General features: G+C 50.3%; 5 protein-coding genes across 5 annotated transcripts; 4 read left to right on the top strand and 1 right to left on the bottom strand.

Moving 5' to 3' along the window:
• Window positions 1-437: 437 nt before the first annotated feature.
• On the top strand, window positions 438-2,099 carry Bathy17g01580 (unknown protein; the record flags this gene model as incomplete). The annotated part of the gene is made up of 1 exon (XM_007508209.1): window positions 438-2,099. The coding sequence occupies one exon, from the start codon at window positions 438-440 to the stop codon at window positions 2,097-2,099; it is 1,662 nt and encodes a 553-aa protein (XP_007508271.1).
• A 375-nt stretch (window positions 2,100-2,474) lies between these two features.
• On the top strand, window positions 2,475-3,778 carry Bathy17g01570 (Lysyl hydroxylase (ISS); the record flags this gene model as incomplete). Its single annotated transcript, XM_007508288.1, has 2 exons — window positions 2,475-3,638; window positions 3,731-3,778. 2 exons carry the CDS (start codon window positions 2,475-2,477, stop codon window positions 3,776-3,778), a joined length of 1,212 nt encoding a protein of 403 aa, XP_007508350.1.
• Window positions 3,779-3,853: 75 nt separating this feature from the next.
• On the bottom strand, window positions 3,854-5,530 carry Bathy17g01560 (unnamed protein product; the record flags this gene model as incomplete). The annotated part of the gene is made up of 1 exon (XM_007508328.1): window positions 3,854-5,530. One exon carries the CDS (start codon window positions 5,528-5,530, stop codon window positions 3,854-3,856), a length of 1,677 nt encoding a protein of 558 aa, XP_007508390.1.
• Window positions 5,531-7,437: 1,907 nt separating this feature from the next.
• Bathy17g01550 (predicted protein) lies at window positions 7,438-8,244 on the top strand (the record flags this gene model as incomplete). Its single annotated transcript, XM_007508332.1, has 1 exon — window positions 7,438-8,244. One exon carries the CDS (start codon window positions 7,438-7,440, stop codon window positions 8,242-8,244), a length of 807 nt encoding a protein of 268 aa, XP_007508394.1.
• Window positions 8,245-8,300: 56 nt separating this feature from the next.
• Bathy17g01540 (predicted protein) lies at window positions 8,301-20,333 on the top strand (the record flags this gene model as incomplete). Its single annotated transcript, XM_007508207.1, has 1 exon — window positions 8,301-20,333. The coding sequence occupies one exon, from the start codon at window positions 8,301-8,303 to the stop codon at window positions 20,331-20,333; it is 12,033 nt and encodes a 4,010-aa protein (XP_007508269.1).
• Between the last annotated feature and the right edge of the window lie 267 nt (window positions 20,334-20,600).

Raw genomic sequence — 20,600 nt, 5'->3', positions numbered from 1 at the left:
ACGACGACAAAGTCGACGACGACGGGGAAGATCCGTCGTTTCCCAAGACCGCGTTCGTCGTCCTCGCGTTCCCGTTTGCCTTTCCTTTTCGTCCAGACGAAGACCTCCTCTGAGCGTGACGTAAAGAAAACGCAGGCGAAGAGGTGACCGAAAGCAACGCGCGCATCTTTATATCGTCGGGTCGCTCAAAAGTTCAAACGGTGTGTTCTTCTTCTTTCGCGCGCGCGCGAACGTTCTGACGTCAAACGCATCGCACGAACAGACGACGTTTGCGTTTCATAAAAGCGCGGGTCTTTCGCGAAAGAAGACGACGACGACGAAGTTGCGCGCAAAACACTCGCACAAACTTTATTTAAAGCGCGGCGTTGTCGCGTCTCTCGTCCTCTCTCTCTCTCGCGCGCGTCGTCGTTCTCTTCTCGAAAGCACATCTCGAAACGATGACGAGACGAAGGAACGTCGCGCGCTGCTTTTGCAAAACAACGTCGTCAAAGCGGCGCGTTTTCGTCGTCTTTTTCGTCGTCTTTTTCGTCGCCGCCTCCTACTCCTCCTCGTCGTTTTCGTCGTCGATCATCGCAAAAAGCTTTCACGAGAAGAAGAATCAAAACCGCTTCGGGAGCGCGCGACGGGGAGGACGCGATCTGTTGCTGAGAAGCGAGGATTTTCAGTTGGTAAAGACGAAGGAAAAGAAAGACGAAAAGAAGAAACTTTTGCCTCCTCTGTTTTCGCGAGCCGCCGCGCGTCTTCATCATCGGCGCGATGAAGAAGAAGAAGACAAAGAAGACAAAGAAGAAGGAAAGAAAATGTATACCGCGGGAACGAAACATTTGGAGGAGAAAGAACGCGCGTACGTCAACGCGATGGAACAGTTTCGAACGCGAGCGATGGATCGAGATCGGTTGACCGAGGTTGGTAAAGAGTACGAAGAAGAGGTGGAGAAGTTTGAGAAGGAGAATGATAGTAGTAGTAGTAGTAGTAGTAGTAGTAGTGGTAGTAACAACGACGACGGAACGGATGAGAAAACATCGTCGTCTGGATTGACCGTGTTCTTCGGCGTCGCCGGAGGCGAATCGAATTGCGAGTTTACGATGGATAAAGGAAGATGGATCGCGGATCGGTTAAAGGCGAAGAAACTGGTCATTCCAACCTGCGATCATTTGTTCCACTCCGACGCGGATGTTGACTTGTTAGATTACATGATTCCAGATACAGTGAATCATTGTAAAAAAGAAGAAAGTTCGAACACGTTTGAATTGGCGTCCTGGAATCACAACGTCAACACGCACGGCTTGTCTACTGCGGAACGATTTTTCGGCACGAACGACCACAATAATAACGGAGAGAACGTCGAAGAGAGCACGGAAAACGAGTCTAATCCGTCGCACCATCAACAGTTGGTCGCCAAGATTGAAGACGCGTCGCAAAAGAAAATCTTGTGCGTCCAAGTGGGCAACGGCGGATGCGATTGGGAAGGCAAGCAGTTTACGCCCAAGCTCGAATTCGACAGCGTCATCACCCAGGCTCAGTTGAATAAAGAGGAAATCGAAAGTAAAGGGTACGAGTACGTCTACGTCGCCGGCGTGTTCGATTGGCATCCTCAAGACGATAAAGTCAAAGAGTGGCCAGGCCTTTTCAAAATGTGCGATCCGCCTCAATACCAGGAGAAACTTTTCAACGAAGCGCGAGACTCGATCAAGAAATACAACGCGGACCACCCAATAGACCCGGAAAAAACCTTGTGCGCGCACTGGCGTCAAGAAGACTTCGTCGGTAAAGGTGACCCGTACGTCTACGACCCAGTCCAAGGCGCGAAAATCATGTCCGAAAAAGCTGAAGAACACGGCAACTTGAAGGACGTGTTAATCCTCACCAACGACCCCGTCGCCGACGAAGACAAGCAACGATTGGAGACGTTGAAATCTGAACTCCTCAGTCACGGGCTAACCCCACACACGGTCCATCACGACAAACTAAAGCACTCGCACGATGTTTTCGTCGACAAAGCCGCGTGCTTGTTAATGAAAGGTTTTATAGGCACCCGATCTTCTACGTTCAGTCAGAGCATCGCGGAGATGCACGCGTTGCGAGACAAGTATATTTAGAGAGGATTATTCAAAGAGATAGCAGCGGTGGCGAGTACTACCACCGCTACTCAAACGATTCGCGAGGAGGAGGAGGTGCGTCATCTCGCCGTTTATCTGTCACTCCGATCTGAGCGCGAGAGCGGAGAGAGAGAATGAGAGAATTTTTTAGCTAATTTTAAATATCCGCATTAACTCCGTACGGTAGTAAATCACTTAGAAGAGACCGACCTTTCCCTTTCTCTCTCTGCCTCTCTCTTCGATTCGAAGCACAATCCACCGAACGAGATAAACTCCTTTCGCGCGAGGATATAATAACATCTTCTCTCCGGCGTCGCTTTCTTCCGAGCGCGCACGCCAGCGCGCGCTTCTCGGCAAGTTTTTTTAAATCCAAAAATGGAATCGCGCGTAGTCATCGACTCGCGAGAAGGAGAACATCATCATCGCCATCAAAGCATCATCATCAACAACAACAACGTCGGGAACAGAAAAGGAGCGATATTGAACACCTTCATCGTTTTAGTCTTCATCGCGTGCGTTTTACTGTTTGAAGAGTTGGTCGCGGTTGGGTTAGTCGTGCGACGTCGAGTCGTTGTTGGTTTTCCTCTTTACGACACCGGAGAAGAGGTCGACCGGGAGGCGGAGGATGCGAATGTTTGGACGATGACGCCGGAATACGAGGAAGAAAAGCAGCGAGAGCAAACGTCGCCTGTGTTCATCACGTTTAGCGATATCGTCGGCGACGGCGTGTGCGCCGGGGTCGAGACGGCGCTGTTGCGCGGGATCGAGTTGAACGTCATCGGCGTAGCGGATACGAAGAGCGAAGGCGAGAAGAACGGTTTCGCTTTAGAGGAGTTCGCGAAAGTGAAAACGGTCAAGTCGAGAAAGATGTACGGTTTTTTGGAAGCGCTTACGGAGAAAGAGAAGCACTGGGAGGCGTTTGGGATCGCGAGCGGCGATACGATTGTGAACATCGCGGACGCGAGCGACGTCTTGTACTTTCAAGACGGCGCGACGATCATGGAAAAGTATAAGCAGATCGTTCGAGACGCGCCGGTGGATGAAAGTAGGAAACACACCATAGTTTTGATTGGTGCAGAAAGGAATTGTTGGCCGAGCATGGACGGAGAAAAAGAACTCATACCGGGCGGGAGAAAATATTGCGAGCAGTTTAAAGCGGTGTCCGGGAACTCGAGTTATCACTTTCTAAATAGCGGGAGTTTGATGGGCAGAGTGGACGCGGTGAAGGCATTGTTGAAAAGAGTTGAGTCTGTCATGGATGGAGGCAAGCAAAATGACGACGATCAGCAGTTGTTACAAATGCAATACGAGCGTCAGATTAAACAAAAGAGCGAAGGAGGGGGAAAAGAAGAAGACGCATTTACGATACTTCTCGACCACAAAGCGTCGATTTTCCAAACAGGTTGGGGGTCTCATCTCGCGAACGGCCGGTACGCCGCGCGCGATCCGAACGGCGCGTATTACAACGAGGCGAAGTGCGCCGTTGAAAATACGGAGCACAATAGCGAACCTTCGATAATTCACTTCAACGGAGGTAAAGTCGCGCTTTTCCCGGTCGCAAGAAAAAGCATCGAGTGCTTTTCTTCTTCTTCTTCTTCTTCTTCTTTCTCCTCCTCTTCTTCTTCGCTCAGAGAAGAAATAAAGTCGCGGTATCCTTGGTTCGAGATGCAGTGCGATAAATTTAGCAGCATAGGTAGGAGCAACTAGTAGTAGTAACATTATTTTTTATTTTCTAAATTAGTGTGATCGATTGCTTAGTCTACTAATGTCATCGCGTTTACGTACCGTTTGATCATCTGTCCCATGTACCGCACGCCGACGCTCTCGTCGAGCCATTGCGCCAAATCCTGTAAAGCCATCGCCGATTGTCGCACGTCTTCCAACTCTCCTTCTTTTCCGCCGAGGAGCTTGTCGTCGCGAAACGCCCTCGCTTCTGCCAGCACGTTTTCTGGATTTACCGTAAAGCTAAACTCGCCGTCCTCTAAACCTCTACTGAACCAATCGTTGAACACGTTTATGCGCAGCATCGCCGATCCGGCGCGAGCGATGACTAACTGCCTATTGAACGAATGCGAGTTGCCATCGATGTCTAAAAGCACTTTATTCTTCCCGAAATCGCCGTCTCCCATCCTTGGTTTCGCTAAGTCGTGAGCATGCGGAAATCCTTGTATGAAGTCCGTAAAGCCTACGTCAAACCCGGGTTCATTTATTAAATCTTTAATCACTCTGTTGCGCAAGTTGGTCTCCGGCGTCCTCGATCCCGTCGACGATCCTCTAAATTTAATATCGTTCGAACGTTCGTCCCAACTCGGATCCTTGCGAAGCTGAAACTGCTCCCACGACGAACGTTCCGTGGCGTTTAGTATCGATGAGACGCCTCCTTTATTTCTATCCGCATCTTTTGTGATGTAATTCTTGGCGTGCCTGAAATAATCCGGAAACGGAAACAGCAAGTCGTCGTGACATCCGTCCACCTTCGCCATGCTCCACACGACCACGCCATCTCCACTAAAAGAAAACGGCGACGTCCTTCTCTGGATTAACCCGTGCAAATTGGACAGTTGCTGCTGTTTCGGGCACTCACCCATCATCAAAGGCTCGTCGAAACAATTGATCAAAAACCACGTCTCCTTAAAATCGTCTTGGAGGTACTTTTGGCCAATATCCGCGACTTTATCGCGCATGAATTCGTGAAAGCCATTCGTGGACCACCACTGCGTCTGCCCTTCCAACCGAACCCATTCAAACACGCTTTTGCTAGGGTTATTAGTATTTCGCCGTAACGCGTATAACGCCAGCTTCCTAGAGTCTCTTCTCACCGCCGCGCGCATCCGCTCTCTCGAAAGTTTCTCGTTCTGCCCAAACTTCTCCACGTCTTGGAAATTCTTCTCGAAGAATCGATGAAAAAATCCGTCCCGGTCTTCGCCGCTCACAAAGTGCCTTCGCAACGAAGCCGAAGATATGGGAGGAGAAGATATAGGAGAAGAAATATTAGCACCAAGAGAAGAAGAAGAAGAATCTCGACGAGGTACCACCGCGCTCCTCCTACTCCGACTGCGATCCTCCGCGACGCTCGCGCCGCGTCCGCCGCTACCAAACGTTGTCATCTGCGCTCTCAGCGTCTTCCTCACCGCCAAAGTCTCCTCGTAAAACAACACGAAACATAAGAACGCCGCGACAAAGAAAAGTGTCCGAATCCAAGACTGAGCGCCGCCACCGCTCTCTTTCGTCGTCATCGTTAAAGGCGAAACGAACGCCTTTTTCGGTCGATGTTTCTCCGCGACGACGACCCCCAAAAGCACTTCTTCGTGCTCGTCATCTTCTTTTCCTTTTCCGAGGAGAAGACCGTTATCGTCGTCGTCGTCACCATCGCCGCCCTGCTCGGCGGCAGAAATCGTCGACGAACCCGCGAAAAGAAAGCGATGATGCATGTCTTCTCGTCGTTCGGGGGGAGCGACGAGAGCAAGAAGCGCGTTCAGAACGTGCGGTGCTTCTCTCTCGCCCCTCGAACACGAAAAGAGGCGCGCTCCTTTTCTCCAAATTCGCGTCAAAACAAGTCACCACAAGGCATCAGAAGTCACACTTTTGAGAGAAAAAGTCACAGACAGACGAAAAAAAGAACAATTTTTTAATCTTTACGCCCGGGAATACGCCTCAAAAACAGAACAAACAACAACACACAACAACAACAACAACAACAACAACAACAACAACAACACGGCTTGAAGAAGACGAGGACGAACCCACGGGACTCTGGCTTCTTCTCTCTTTGAGCGCATAAAGTAACACGTTCTCTTTCTTTTGGAGGCAGAGTGGTGGTGCGTTCTTCTTTCTTTCTGAGAATCGTCCAAAATCATCAATCATCACGCCGCGGGAGCGCGGCCTAACAATTTCTGAAAGGTCGCGCGCTCCTCCTCTTCCTTTTTTTCTCTCTCTCTCTCGCGCGCACGCGGTCGCATCGATCGAGACGACCTTCTCTCTTGCGTTGTTGTTGTTGTTGTTCTTCTTCTTCTTTGTCTTCTTCTTAATCGTCGTTGTTGATAGACGCAGCGGTGGATGGCTGAAGGAGAGGAACAAGAAGACAAAGAAGAAGAAGACAAAGAGAAGAGGGAAAAGAGAAAAGAAAGAGCCGCGAAGCGACGGGCGCCGACCGAAAAAAGAAAACGACCCCAAACGACGCGACGAATTTTTCATTTCTTGCTTTTGAACACGTGTGGTCGTCGCGCGCGAAAGAAGAATAGGATACCAACTCACGAGATGCATTTTTTTTCTTCTCTTCTTCTTTTTCAAAAACAAACGAAAAAACAGAAAAACAGAAAACAAAAAAACAGAGGGGCGGGCGAAGAAGACAAAAAAACAAGAAAAAAGAACAGACAGACAGAGAGAAGCACAGAGCGAAGAAGAGGAGCGTGGCTGAAAAAAAAAAGAAGTTTGCCGAACGGCGGGAAGCGTGCTTGCGTGGAGGAAAAGAAGAAAAACTCCTCCGCTCTGCTCCACAACGCAGGGCACAAACGCGCGAGACACCGGCAAACGATAACTTTCTTCAGTTCTTCAGTTCTTCAGTTCTTCTTCAGTTCTTCTTCAGTTCTTCTTCTTCTTTCAAAAAGGTGCGTTTATATTGTTTGGTGTATCTCTCGTTTTCTTTGTGTTTTTTTCGTTATCGACGAGAGATGGGAAATTGGAGGTGTCTCGATCAATCGCGCGGACGTTCTTGCCCACTCCACGGATTTCTCTCTCTCTCTCATTCCGATTGGGGAGACGACTTTTACGCGCGCGCGCGCGCGCGCGCGATATGCATAGACACATACATCGATTCGATTCGATGTGTGCGTTTGATTTTAACAAATCCGCTCTTGAGCTCTCCTTCCTCGTCGTCGCGCGCGGTTTTGTTTTTTCTTGGGTCTCCTGCTGTCTCTCCTCTCTCTCTCTCTCTCTTTCGGCGAGGCGAGCTTACGCTCGCGCGGCGGGCAGATATAGCGAGAAGGCGAAGTTGAACAAGGAGGAGAAGAAGAAGAAGAAGAAGAAGAACGACGACGATGACTCGAAAGAAGAGTGATCGAGAAAAAGAAAGGCTCTCTTGTATCTCTGTCCCTCACGCCTCTCGTCTCTCCTCTTTCGTCTCTTGTTCCGGTCTCTCGTCTCCAGTCTCTCGTCTCTCCTCAAACGATCGAACAGACGATAGTCGCTGACTCCGTTACTTTCTTTCCTCCACCGCAGGTCCCTCCGATATCGAAAGAGAGGCACACACAGCGACAAAAATCTTACTAAAAAAAAATCGAGAACAGAGAGAGCGCGCCTGCCTCTGTCTGTGTCTGAGACACGACTGTAGCGGGAGACGATGAATGTTCCGAGGAATGTTTTAATGACCAAAACCACGAAGAAGCGCGCGAGGAGGAGCACGACACTTCTGTTTGCTCTGTTCTTTTTCGTGTTGTTGGGCGCGTTGACGCGCGTGTGCGATGGCGCCGGGTATTACGCGTACGATAAAAGAAGGCACAATAACAACAACCAAAAAGTCTATTGCTACAATGGTCATAACCACCAGGATACGAACGACCCGCGCGATTGTTTTGATACTTGCACTTCATGCAACAGTTGTTACACTTTTGTTTACTCGGAATCTACCAATGAGTGTCAGTTTCTAAACCATCAGTCCCTTAGTAAAATGTTAGAAGATTCTAATTATGAGTGGTATATTCCCATCGTAAATGAATATAATGGATTGACTGACGATGACTTTGCGACGCACGTCGCCGGTTGTCTCGCTGAAGCGCCGGAGGACGGTTTATGTAAACAGTACGGCGGTCGTGGTTTCAGTAATTACGAAGGTTTCTCAATCGGCTCGATGCCGGACTGGGACGTTTCCGACGTGACTGATATGTCGGAAGCGTTCATGGGTAAAACTACCTTCAACGCGGATCTCTCGAACTGGGACGTTTCGAGCGTTACGGATATGAAAAGAATGTTTTATGGAGCGACGATTTCTAATCCGTCGATTTTCAATCAAAATATCGGAAGTTGGGACGTTTCAAAAGTTGAGAACATGAACAGAATGTTTTATAATGCCAAGGCTTTCAATCAAAATATCGGAAGTTGGAACGTTTCGAGCGTTACGGATATGGCCATAATGTCTTTCAAGCTTTAGATTTCAATGCAGACATCTCGGGGTGGGACGTTTCGAGCGTTACGGATATGGAAAAGATGTTTAAGCAAGCTACCTCTTTCAATCACTTCGTCGGTGGTTGGACCGAGAAAGAAGGTTTAACGACTCCGCAAATCTTTAATGGCGCTACCGCTTTTTTGGCAAAGTATACCTCTGCCTCGTGTGGCATCAGCGCAAAACCGAGCGAGTGTCGCGTTCCTTTGACAGATGCTACTTTCTCGAGTGCCATTACAGCTTGTCTTAACGAATCTCCCACAGCAGGAGAGTGCACAGAGTACGCAATTTCTTCCGGGTACGGCGTGATGCCGTATTGGGACGTTTCGAAGGTGACTGATATGGAGGACGCGTTCAAGGATAAAGGTGCCTTCAACGCGGATCTCTCGAAGTGGGACGTTTCGAGCGTTACGGATATGAACAGAATGTTTAAGAATGCTGAAGATTTCAATCAAGACATCTCGAATTGGAACGTTGCGAGCGTTACGGATATGAACAGAATGTTCTTTAATGCTGAAGATTTCAATCAAGTCCTCTCGAATTGGAACGTTGCGAGCGTTACGGATATGTACGGAATGTTTGAGGAAGCTATCGCTTTCAATACAGGCATCTCGGGGTGGGATGTTTCTCAAGTCGAAACTATGGAAGAGATGTTTAATGGAGCCTCGAGTTTCAATCAAGACGTTTCGGACTGGTCAGTCAGCGTGTCTGCGACGACAACCAACATGTTCACAGGTTCAGCTTTTGTAACCTCGAGAAGCGACCTCGCGGTGACTGTTTCCAACGACGGCGCGACGACGTCGGACGAAGAATTCGCGCTCGGCGTTTCGGTGTCCGCAACCGCGTGCTCTTCTTCGTGTGATTTATCCGAAGGCGGAACGTCAACCGACGATGTTCGCGCTGAAGGCGGCTTGTATTGCGATGTGACTGTGAAAACAACGGGCTCGACTTGCTCGAGTCCGACGACTTTGGGTACCGTCATGTGCATGAGTTGGCCCAATTTCTACAATCACGATAAAGCGTCGGCGTACAAATACGCGCTCACGACAACTAATAGCGGTGGTAGTGTGATTGAAGGAGATTACACAGTCAATTACGCGTGTGAATGGAAATTCAAAGGCACGAGCACAGCCCCTGGCGCTTCTATGAATATCGCCACCGTTCAGGGAACGGGAGCGGCTGCGTTTAAGGTTGCTGAAGGTTGCTCGGATACCTTACCGACTGCGCTGTCGACTATCTCGCTTCCTGATCTTTTCGTTCTGTCCGTTCCAGAATTCCTGGCTGTCACGGATAGCGACGACTGCGACAACGTCGAAACGATCTTAGAGACTGCTTTTCGCAAGTACGACACGAGTCCCCTCGATGGCACGCTTCATGCGAGCGAATGGGAAACGGCATTTTTGCAACACGACGTCAGCACGACGTACGTGAAATCTAAATATAACAGTGATTCGTTTGATTCGTTCACGCTGAGTCAAGTCATCAACAGCGCGATGCTTCCACGAGTTTGCAAGACCGGGATTAGTAGCGCTGACGTGTATTTCGATTACATCACGTATCCAGATAAGAATACTGACGTGGATTCTGGTTCTGCAGAGTTGAATTCGTGCAACGACGCGACGGAAAAACTCACCGTCACACTTGGTTTCGGTCGTGCACCGACAGCCTCAGATGCCGTGTGCGTGTATTCGGACGGCTACTTGTTTAAGGATTACGAGAGCGAGGCCTTCTCTTCTAAGACTTTTGAAGATAAGCGCCCTTCGATGAGAACCGGCGACGACGCCATCGAATTGGTTGGTCACTTTACCTTTGACGACGACAATATTTTTGAAGGGTACGAGACTGTCGGATGCGATCCGGGTGGTCAGTGTTTGAAAACAACCGCGAATTCTGATGGATACACGTGGAATGATTCTGATAGCAGCGCGATCTCAATCGGAGGCGAGAGCGCGATTATGACGTGGATTCACTTCGCTTCTTCGAGAAGTGAAGACGACGTCATTTACTACTCGGAGGTCACTCCTTCTGGCACATCATGCACGCGCAAAGTTTACTTTACTGTAACTAGCTCATATACACTTAAAGCGGGTTACGAATGTGGATCTACGTCAAACGAAGTTTCGTACGATTTGACTTCATCAAGTGAGAAAAGCCAAGGATGGCACCACGTCGCGATGATTTCCGAGTACAATAATCTCGCCGTATATTTTGATGGCGCACAAAAGGCGACGGTTGGATCTTCGACTTGGGATGGTCATAAATTGGAGCAAGAAGGACTCAACGTGGCGGGAAAAACGCTTTTCAACTCTCCGTACGTTCCGGATTACGTCTACGATGATTTTCGCGCGTACACCGGTGTTCTCACCGCGCTGCACGTGCAATCCATCTACGAGCTCGGAAGGGAAGTCAGATCGGCGAATCTCGCGGAAGCGAAGCCGCAATCGCGACGCACGTTTTGTGTCATTGCGAAATACGGCAGCGTTCAAAGCGCCTACACGCCGTGTGCGACTGGGTTGTTTTACAACGGCTTGGTGATTGATTTATTGACGTCGATTGAGACGACCGGTGTCGTCTTCCAGTTCAGAGACACGGCTCTCGACGAGATTGGCTACGAAGTTCTCCGTCGCGAGAGCGGATCGACGTCGAGCTACGACGTCGTTCTTTTCATCGATAGCGGCATGAGTGGATGCTCGTACACGTACAACATGCTTTCTTTCTACGACGCCGACGCGGCAAAAGAGCCCGGGGTGACGTGGGAATACGCTATTCGAACGAAGTACGACGCTTCGACACATTCGGATGTCATTTCAGACGCCTACACGTACGTCGTGCCTTGGTACGGCACCGTGGATGGCACTGTTGTCGCTGGAGATACAGAAGTTCCCGTGGCCGACGTGCGCGTGTGCGCGCGACTGGATTCAAGCACGACGTCTGCTACCGATCTTCTCGAGCTCGGTAGTAAAGTACCTTCAAGCGAGAGCTCACACATGGCAAAAAACCGGTACGTGACGCATTCCGCCGAGACGCTGAGTGCGTTTGAGGCTACTGATTTCGATGCGAGCACATCCGTGTCTTTGAATCACGGCGAGCACCTTAACGTAAATCTGGACGTGTTTGCTTCAGTTACTGAGATTAAATTGAGTTTTTGGACTACGTCAACGCCGCTCTCGAGCTCGATTGTTGCTCGTGTGCTCGACTTTGACGATCCAGACGACAACGGAGATCGTGGGCTACGATGTATTTCCTCGTCGCTTACGTCTCTCGGAGCGACCGAAAATTTTGAAATCGACGAAGATGGGTATATCCTCGTCTTCAGACACGACAGTTCCACCGGTGAATACTTTTCAAATGCGAACTCTTGGGCCGAAGCCAAACGCACCGGCGATTCTTCTGCAGATCACAAGTATTCTCGTCTCGACGAAGTAGAAGCGTACGGTAAATCCGACGACGGTTATTACGAATTCAAGATCGTATATCCGTCAATCAGCGGAGGGACGAATATCTGGACGCAAACGTCCAATCCGGTCACTGCAACGAGTCAAGGAGTTAATGGATACGAAGATACGTCGATTGGAGCGCCGGGTAGTTGGGGTTTCCGCGGCTTGGAGTATAACAACGGAGGTTCAAGCTTTCTCGATGGTTCTATCGATAGTGGCAGTTGGTGGTTTTCCATTGGAGCGAAACAAGCACATAGTGGCGGTATTCCGGGACCAACGGGTACGGTAGTGTCCGAGGTGAAGCTTTACGTGAAAGCACACCACTCTCCCACCCCAAATTACGAACAAACGTACTCGTGCGTAGGTACGCACGTGACGGCGTTTCCAGGTCAACACGTGACAATTCTGAACGATTTGGGCAGCAGCGTCTCGATTTTCGAAATCGAAGTCACCGGTGACGAGTTGGCGTGTCCGTACTACGGCTTTAGCGACGACGACGGGAATTTCGAGATTGAGATACACGAAGCGACCGGAGTTTCGCAAAAGAAGACAAAAGTCGCGGTTCGCGCTTTCAAAACGGACGTGTTTGACCCAGAAGACGTGTCTGTGTTCACGCCGATGAAAGAAGGAAGTGACAATTTAATCACGATAAAATCGCCCGAAGCGGTTTTGATCGCGCTCGAATACGATGATACTACTGATTCAAGTGGCTCGTCGTCTTCTTCCACACCCGCTGCGTCATTTTCTGCGCTTGGAAACTCTCAGAGTGCGAAATCATTTTCTAAAAATGCCGAACATTCAGGTCAAGTCAAAAACGAAAATGTTGCGTCTCTCGGAGCGACCGAAAATTTTGAAATCGACGAAGATGGGTATATCCTCGTCTTCAGACACGACAGTTCCAACGGTGACTACTTTTCAAATGCGGACTCTTGGGCCGAAGCCAAACACACCGGCGATTCTTCTGCAGATTACAAGTATTCTCGTCTCGACGAAGTAGAAGCGTACGGTAAATCCGACGACGGTTATTACGAATTCAAGATCGTATATCCGTCAATCAGCGGAGGGACGAATATCTGGACGCAAACGTCCAATCCGGTCACTGCAACGAGTCGAGGAGTTAATGGATACGAAGGTACGTCGATTGGAGCGCCGGGTAGTTGGGGTTTCCGCGGCTTGGAGTATAACAACGGAGGTTCAAGCTTTCTCGATGGTTCTATCGATAGTGGCAGTTGGTGGTTTTCCATTGGAGCGAAACAAGCACATAGTGGCGGTATTCCGGGACCAACGGATACGGTAGTGTCCGAGGTGAAGCTTTACGTGAAAGCACACCTGAGCCCTCCTACACCCCCTCCTTCACCATCGCCTCCACCAATATTTTTGACGAATATGCTCGAGGATACGGGTGCGACGATTTACGCGAGCGACGCAGTCGCCGGCGATAATTTTGGGAGAGGTGTATCGCTTTACGGCGATACTGCGTTAATTGGAGCTTGGAAAGATGACGACCAAGGTGGTGGAAGTGGTTCGGTGTATGTGTTTACGCGATCGGGTGGAACGTGGAACGAAGAAACGAAAATATATCCATTGGATCCGTCTGCATCGAAGTATTTCGGAACTTCCGTTTCGTTATATGTCGACACAGCTCTGATTGGAAGGTCGTACGATAATGCTAAGGGTACCGAAGCCGGCGCGGTGTACGTCTTTACAAAAGTCAGTTCGACATCTTGGACGCAAGAGACGAAATTGTACGCGTCGGACGCAGCTACCTACGACCATTTCGGTACGTCAGTCTCACTTCATAAAGACACGGCGTTGATTGGAGCGCTATCGGACGATGATAAAGGCACCAACGCAGGATCCGTTTACGTCTTTTCTCGAACGACGACGACGTGGACGCAACAGACAAAACTGTACGCGTCCAACCCATCCACGTCTTCTTGGGGTAACTTTGGCAATAGCGTTTCTTTGCACGGAGATACCGCAATGGTGGGGAGTTATGAGGATGATCCAGAGTTGAATGCAGGTGCAGTATACGTGTTCGCGCGATCACTCGCATCGGACGGAGTTACCGTTTCTTGGACTGAAGAGACGAAGCTTTACGCTTCAGACGGGGCGACTGGTAACCAATTCGGCAAGGCGATATCGTTACACGGCGATACCGCTCTCATTACTGTTAATACCGGTGCGGTGTACATTTTTACGCGATCATATGGATCGGATGGAATCAACACTGTTTCTTGGAATGAAGAGACGAAGATTGACGCGTCCGCTAATGACGATACCGGTACTTCGGTATCGTTATACGGCGATACCGCTCTTATTGGAGCTACTTCGAATGACGATAAAGCGACCAATGCGGGCAAAGTGTACGTATTCCGCTCACCGAGTCCTCCTCCGAGTCCTCCTCCGAGTCCGCCTCCGAGTCCGCCTCCGCCACCATCGCCGCCGCCGAGTCCACCACCGGCGGAATTCGTGGACGCCAACGACGACAAGAGCTCACACGTATCCAAGGAAGAATTTATCGCGTACGCTCAAACGAGGATGGAATATTCAGACGCATTCGTTATTCTCCCTGACGACGTTTGGAATTCATTCGACGAGGACGGCGACGACAGTCTTTCCGTGACTGAATTCATGAGCGCGGTTTCGGCGTTTGATGACGGTAAAATTGAAGGCACGCCGTGGTTGGTGTATTCGCTTCAAGAAACTGAATACTTGACGGATTTTTATGTGAACGATGAGTCATCGAGTTCGAGTAATGACGAGTATCCCGCCATCGCGCTCGCTCCGAACGCGGACACCACCATGCCAATAACAAATACCGCGTGGCAAACTTGGTACGAAGATGTGATGACGAATTCTTCTTTTTCCTTCGCTTCTCCGAGTAATTACACAGAAAGCGGCGGACCGGTAACCATGGGTGTCACCGATGCTCCCGAAACGGCATCTGCTTTCATTCCTCTCGTCGCGCGAACCTCTGCAAACGCGGTGCAAATCGTGTTCAATAAAGACGCAGAATCTACAAAAACGTCCGGATTCGATGCTCTTCTTTCGACGTATTTTCCGTCGTCGTCGGCTAATCTGACTGTCCGCGCGACTGAACAAATCGACGACGTCGTGCACGTTTTTGAAGTTACCGACCAAGGTAACGATACTCCACAATCCGAAAAGAAATACCCCATCAAACACCTCGGTAGCGCCGGCGATGAAATCAAAGATAACACCGTCGTGACAATTTCCGGAATCGTTCGTTTTCCTGGAAGCAGAACGCAAGATGTCGTCTGCGGTCTTCCATTCGCCACCATCAAGGCGTACAAAAAAATTTGCTCGTTGAAAGGAGAGTGCGATTACGAGGAAGCCACGGAGTACACGGCGGACTCGCTCGGTTACTTTCAAGTTTCGGTGACACCTGGCGAGTCTGTTTTATTCGCCGCGAGTTATGACACGCACGATCTTTGCTACGCCGGAACTTCGTTAGAAGACGAGTGCGACGAGACCGGAGACGCTCTCACGTTGAGTCTGACGAGCTCCACCACGGAAGATGTGAGCGCGTACGTCGAGCTCGATGCAATCGTCGGCGGAGAATACATGGTGTTTTATGATTTCACCGCGCGCACGGTCGACGTGGGTTTATACGCCGGCGCGTGTGGCACATCGTATTCAAATTACGAGATGTTGATTACGCCCGCGAACGGGTGCGGCGCGGCTGTCACGGTCTCTCACACGGATATCAACGGATGGACGAGAGAAGACGCGAGCGATTCGACGCCAAACGTGAGGTATTGGCCGTACGCGGCGATGGATTATTACATTCAACTCGACGATGCTCCGACTCTCGAGGATACGAAATTGAACGGCAAGGAAGGTGCGACGTGCACCGCTTCAGGCTCGGATATTCTGTCGTATTTCCGCGACAGAGATTTGCTCGTGCGCACGCTCGGATTCCTCGTCAGCGCATACGAAACGGCCGCGTATGAATTTCACGGCATGCTGTGCGCTCTTCCCACAATTAGTGATTCTGCGGATGATTTTACTTCATCGAATACGTTCGCCTCTATTGCGGATGGCGAAACGTGCGTGAATGATGACAGCGATGACGCTGCCTCAAAGTTGGAATCATACCATCTCATAGGTTCATCAACTTCATCCTCAGGTATTTCGGGAAAAAAATACGTCAAGTTGGAAATATTTGAGGCTCATTCCACGGATACCAACACGATCGAGTACTGCTCGACGTTTTCGTCAACCTCAAACGCCGACTTGAGCGTTTCGATTCAAGTCACGAATGACGTGCTCACCGAAGATCCGTGCCACTCGACGAAAGTTGCCGGCTCGGAGTGTTACCTCGACACCGTCGACGCCGATACTGGCTACGTTCAATTTGGTGAGGGCACTCCTTCTACTTGTTCTTATAAAAGCAAGCAATTGTTAAAAAAACTCTCTGATAATCCGGCCTACTGCGTCGGCGACGGGTCTTTGTCGAACGAGATGACGTATACGAGTGATGCGAGCGAATGTAAAGACGTTTGCACGTCCTGCGACGATTGCGAAGCGTACGGCGTGAAAAGCAGCGACAAAACGTGCAGATTCTTTACATCGACGGGTTCATCCGAATGGAATTGGAACTGGTACTATCGCGAGAAGAAGACGTGTACCAGTAGTACGGATGCTACCATGTATTACGAAATAACGTCGGAGGATGCTAAACCAAATCTCATCTCGCCGTATCGACGCACCGTCGCGTTCAAAGTCGTTCGCGACGACGGCTGGTCGACCACGACGACTTCCGTCGACCGCGAACTCGTGACTTTACGCTCAAAAGTCCGGGGCGAAAGTTCGGAGTACGCGAGCAGATACGTCAGCCAGACGACGTTCTTCGCGACGGCGCCAATCAGAGGTCTCGTCTATTCAGTCGTGCACGATCCGCCTGGCGGTAACTCGTACGCATCCATCGCAAAGGGAACCGCGGTAAACACGGTAGTCGAGCTCAACAAGGCGTACAGCGGCAGCGTCGGGGAAGGTTGGTCGACTAACGGCGGTTGGGGTGCGAGTATGGATGTAAAAACGAACAGTGAAGCTATGATCTCTGGTTTCGGACCAATTATTGGCGGAGCCATCGAAATTGATACTGGAAACACGGGGGGGGGGGGGACGAGACGGTTGTTGAGTTTAGGTGCTGTTCGTGCAGCAAGTACTTTAAAAGCACGTGCTCGTGCAGCAGGTGCGCGAAATGGGGAAGAAGGAGGAACAGGAGCAGTTAAAGCAAGTTCAAGAGAAACGACCATAGGATTCAGCGCAGGTCTCGAGGGCGGAGATGAAGAGAGCGGACCGAGCGTCTCCGTGTCGACGTCGACGGGAGACGGATGGAGTCTCGATATGACTTTGGATAGGAATATGGAATCTTCGCAAGATCCCGGCATACCGGGACGCCCGGGAGATGTCATTCTTGGCGGAGGTTTTGAAATCGTGTACGTGCGCACGGACACGCTCGATCTTAACATTACATCATGCCTAACAATTCTCGAACAAATCACTTGGTTTCCGAGGCAACCGACGAGTTACTTCGTCAACGTGTTTACGGTTGAAGACAAAATCATACCCGAGCTACAAGATTTGAAAGAGACGCTCGGTGACACTTCGACTACTGTTGATGAGGTATGGCCCCCTTACCCACCTCCATCATCTCCATCACCTCCTTCCCCCTTAGATGCAAGCGACGCAGTAGATATCGAACTAGCTAGTCAAGGGTTTTCCGATCCCGCAATCAAAGAGATTTGGATCCACCGCTTGAGCACCGCGATCGAGGATTGGGAAAACACGCTCGCGTGGGCTTCTCCAGACTTCAATCCCGCGAGCGCGACGGATGAGGCATTGAAAGCGACCGCGTACGATGACGCGGAGACTGAGTTGCAATCTTCGCCCTACATGCCGTTGACGTCTACTGAAAGCGTGTTCAGTAAAGCTTTTACTGGTCAAGATACGCAGATCGATCCGGACGAGTTTGATACCGATTTTAAAGACAACGCTTGGGGAGATGATTTAGAGACGGAGTGGAACGAGCTCCCAAATAAACTGTCCGGTTATGGCATGCTCCATGATTTCGCGGACGACCACAGCATTTTTCATCACGATGATGAAAGGGGAAAGTTTGAAAAATTAGTTGATATATCGTTACCTGCATCCAAGGACTGGCTCTCGTCTACGAAACCACTGTACGACGATACGTTTTCGGGAACGAAAGCAACCGTACTCAAGTCGGCGAGCGAAGAAAACACAATATTCAGCCGGGGTATGAGCGCTGAAGCGACGAGTGCAGCCACAGCAGCCGATGCGATCTTCGGAATTGACTCCAATGACCCTAATTACGGTACGACTGAGCTCTTGGACGCTTCTGTCTACGGACATCCAGGAAGATTCAAGTTTGATTCAGATTCAGAATCCTTTACTGCAACCGATGGGACGACGGAGTATACCGATCCGTTTGGTACTCCAAATTTTGGAACAAGTGATATCGAGTCGGATATCCGTCTCACGTTCACCGGAGGTGGACACGCGCTCGAATTTTCGACTTCAATTTCGCAAGAAATCGACGGCGCCTCCTGGGGTTGGGCTTTGAGTGTTTCGGACGAGAAATCGCACTCTACCAGCGCCAGTGTTGGCATTGCCGCGTTCAGCATAGGTGCAGGAAATAGCGTGTCCCAGGGCGAAGGTATTGATATAGATCGCTTGTTTGCGTGGAATAAATTCGGCGTCATGGAGACGAGTTACTCGCTCGGCGACCCAGATCACGGCGATAAGTTCGTGGTGCAAGTCAAACACGACAATCGGTTCGGTACGCCAATCTTTCAAACCATCGGCGGCTCCACGAAGTGTCCGGGAGAGCCGAACACCATGTGGAGAGAAAATGGAGTATCGATAGTAAACGTCATGGCTGCTTCGGGTGTGGATGCCTCGCACATTCCACCGCATTCCGATGCACTTTTTGACATCGTCATTGAAAACCAAACGCCGTACCGAGAGAGTGCGGCGTTTGGTTTAATCGTCGTCGCCGACGACGCGTATTCCGGGGACGTCGGCGGGAACGCGAATGATTTGACTTTTAAAGTGAACGGGAACACTCTGCCTGCGTTTGGCGGTATGTACGCCCTGAATGATATTCCATCCGTCGACGACAGCGACGCGCTGGTGCACTCCGTGATGACTCTTCGCGTGACGAAAGGCGCGGATTCGCATTCCTACTCTCACCTGAGTGTAGAGCTCGTCAGCGAGTGCGAATTTAATATCGGTTCGCTCTATCGCGATCCCATCAGCTCGACGGCAGCCTTGGATGGTACCGGTACCATAACGTGGGAGCGCGTGTGTCCTCCGGTGACTTGGACGAAAACCACGTGGGACAACTACGCGGAACACACAGTCTCCTCGACATCGTCGGAATACTTCAACGTGACGGTGACGAACCCGGACCCGATGAACTTGTGGACGGCTGATGAAATCGCCGGCGACACGTCCGGAACGAATCATTTGGTACATCCTAACGTCGATCTCGTGAGAATCCAGTTTCGTCGACCGGGCGTTGGCGAGTGGATCAACGCTTGGGAACCGGGAACGTGGAATGAAGAGGATTCAGGGGAGACAGACGAGGATGACAAACCCATAATCATCAAGTTTTGGACCGCGTTTAATCCTGACTCGGATGTTTTGGAAAAACCGAGCGATATCTTTGATTACGTCATTAAAGACGTCGATCTCGTCTCGTGCTCGACGTCTCGCGGAGCCGGGTGTTCGCAAAAGTGGAACTTGAATCGTCAGTACTTTTTGAACGGCTTGAAAGAAGGCTCTTGGGAAATCAGAGCGAAGGTGTTTTGCTCCGGGTACGATGCCTTCGCCACGTCTGAAGTGAGAGGGTCGGTGACGGACGATAATTTGAATCTCATCGCAGACACGAAAGCACCACGACCGACTGCCAGAGAAGTATACGAGAACATGGTTTTCGTTGACTTTTCCGAGCCGATAACCTGCCCGTTGTTATCGAGCTCGGACATGGCATACTCCGTGACGAGAACGAACGATTGCGACGGGAACGCCGTGGACTCTAACGAAGCCATAAACGCGGTCAGCGACAACTATTTGGTATCCCATTACGATTTTGAATGTCTCACGCAAGATGCCAACGGTCGAAACGCTTGGATGATGACCGTACCAATCTCATCGAACGCGTTGGCTGGTAAATACACCGTGACGATAAAAAGTGGTCACGTGACCGACGACGGAATGAACGCGGCATCCGAGCACACGTTCACGGAGGAAATAATGTGCGACTCGTCGAGCGCGAGCGCAGCGTTATTGGGAAGCACAACAACAAAGAAAGTATCCGATGTAAATGCGAGCTCAAGTAAACTTGGCAGCGCTCATTTTCCGTTGAAACGCTTTGGGAACATCCCGATGAGCGCTTACGCCGCCGCATTTTTGGCAACGCTTTTGTGCGGCGCCGCGATGGTATTCAAGAAAGCGACGAAAGGCAACGAAAACGATTCGGCGAAGGAAAGCGCCGGATTCGCTGAACTCGAAGTTTTAGAGCCTCTCGGTTCGGCGGAATATCCGCGAAACGATTACGGCACATCCGGAGAAGGAGTGTTGTGAACGCTTGGACAATAAATTTCTTTTAAAGTGCGCAAAAGTTGTATATAAAAATAGCCATCGAAGGTAAGGTACCAGTACTGGTTTACGGGTTTATAGAGTATCTTCGTAGCATGTACATGTTAAAAATAATAAGAGAAATGAAAAAAAACACTGAGTTGTCGCGAGAACGTCGTTCAGCCGTTCAACTGCAACATCGTGCAACTGCAACATCCTCCGCCTGGTTCTGCGTGGCGATCTTCGTCCTCCTCGGGCTCGTCGTCGCCTCCT

The sequence above is a fragment of the Bathycoccus prasinos genome, assembly GCF_002220235.1.
Source record: "Bathycoccus prasinos genomic : Chromosome_17".
NCBI lineage: Eukaryota > Viridiplantae > Chlorophyta > Mamiellophyceae > Mamiellales > Bathycoccaceae > Bathycoccus > Bathycoccus prasinos.
Note: the sequence above shows the minus strand (reverse complement) of the source record. Positions and strands in the feature narration are given on the sequence as shown.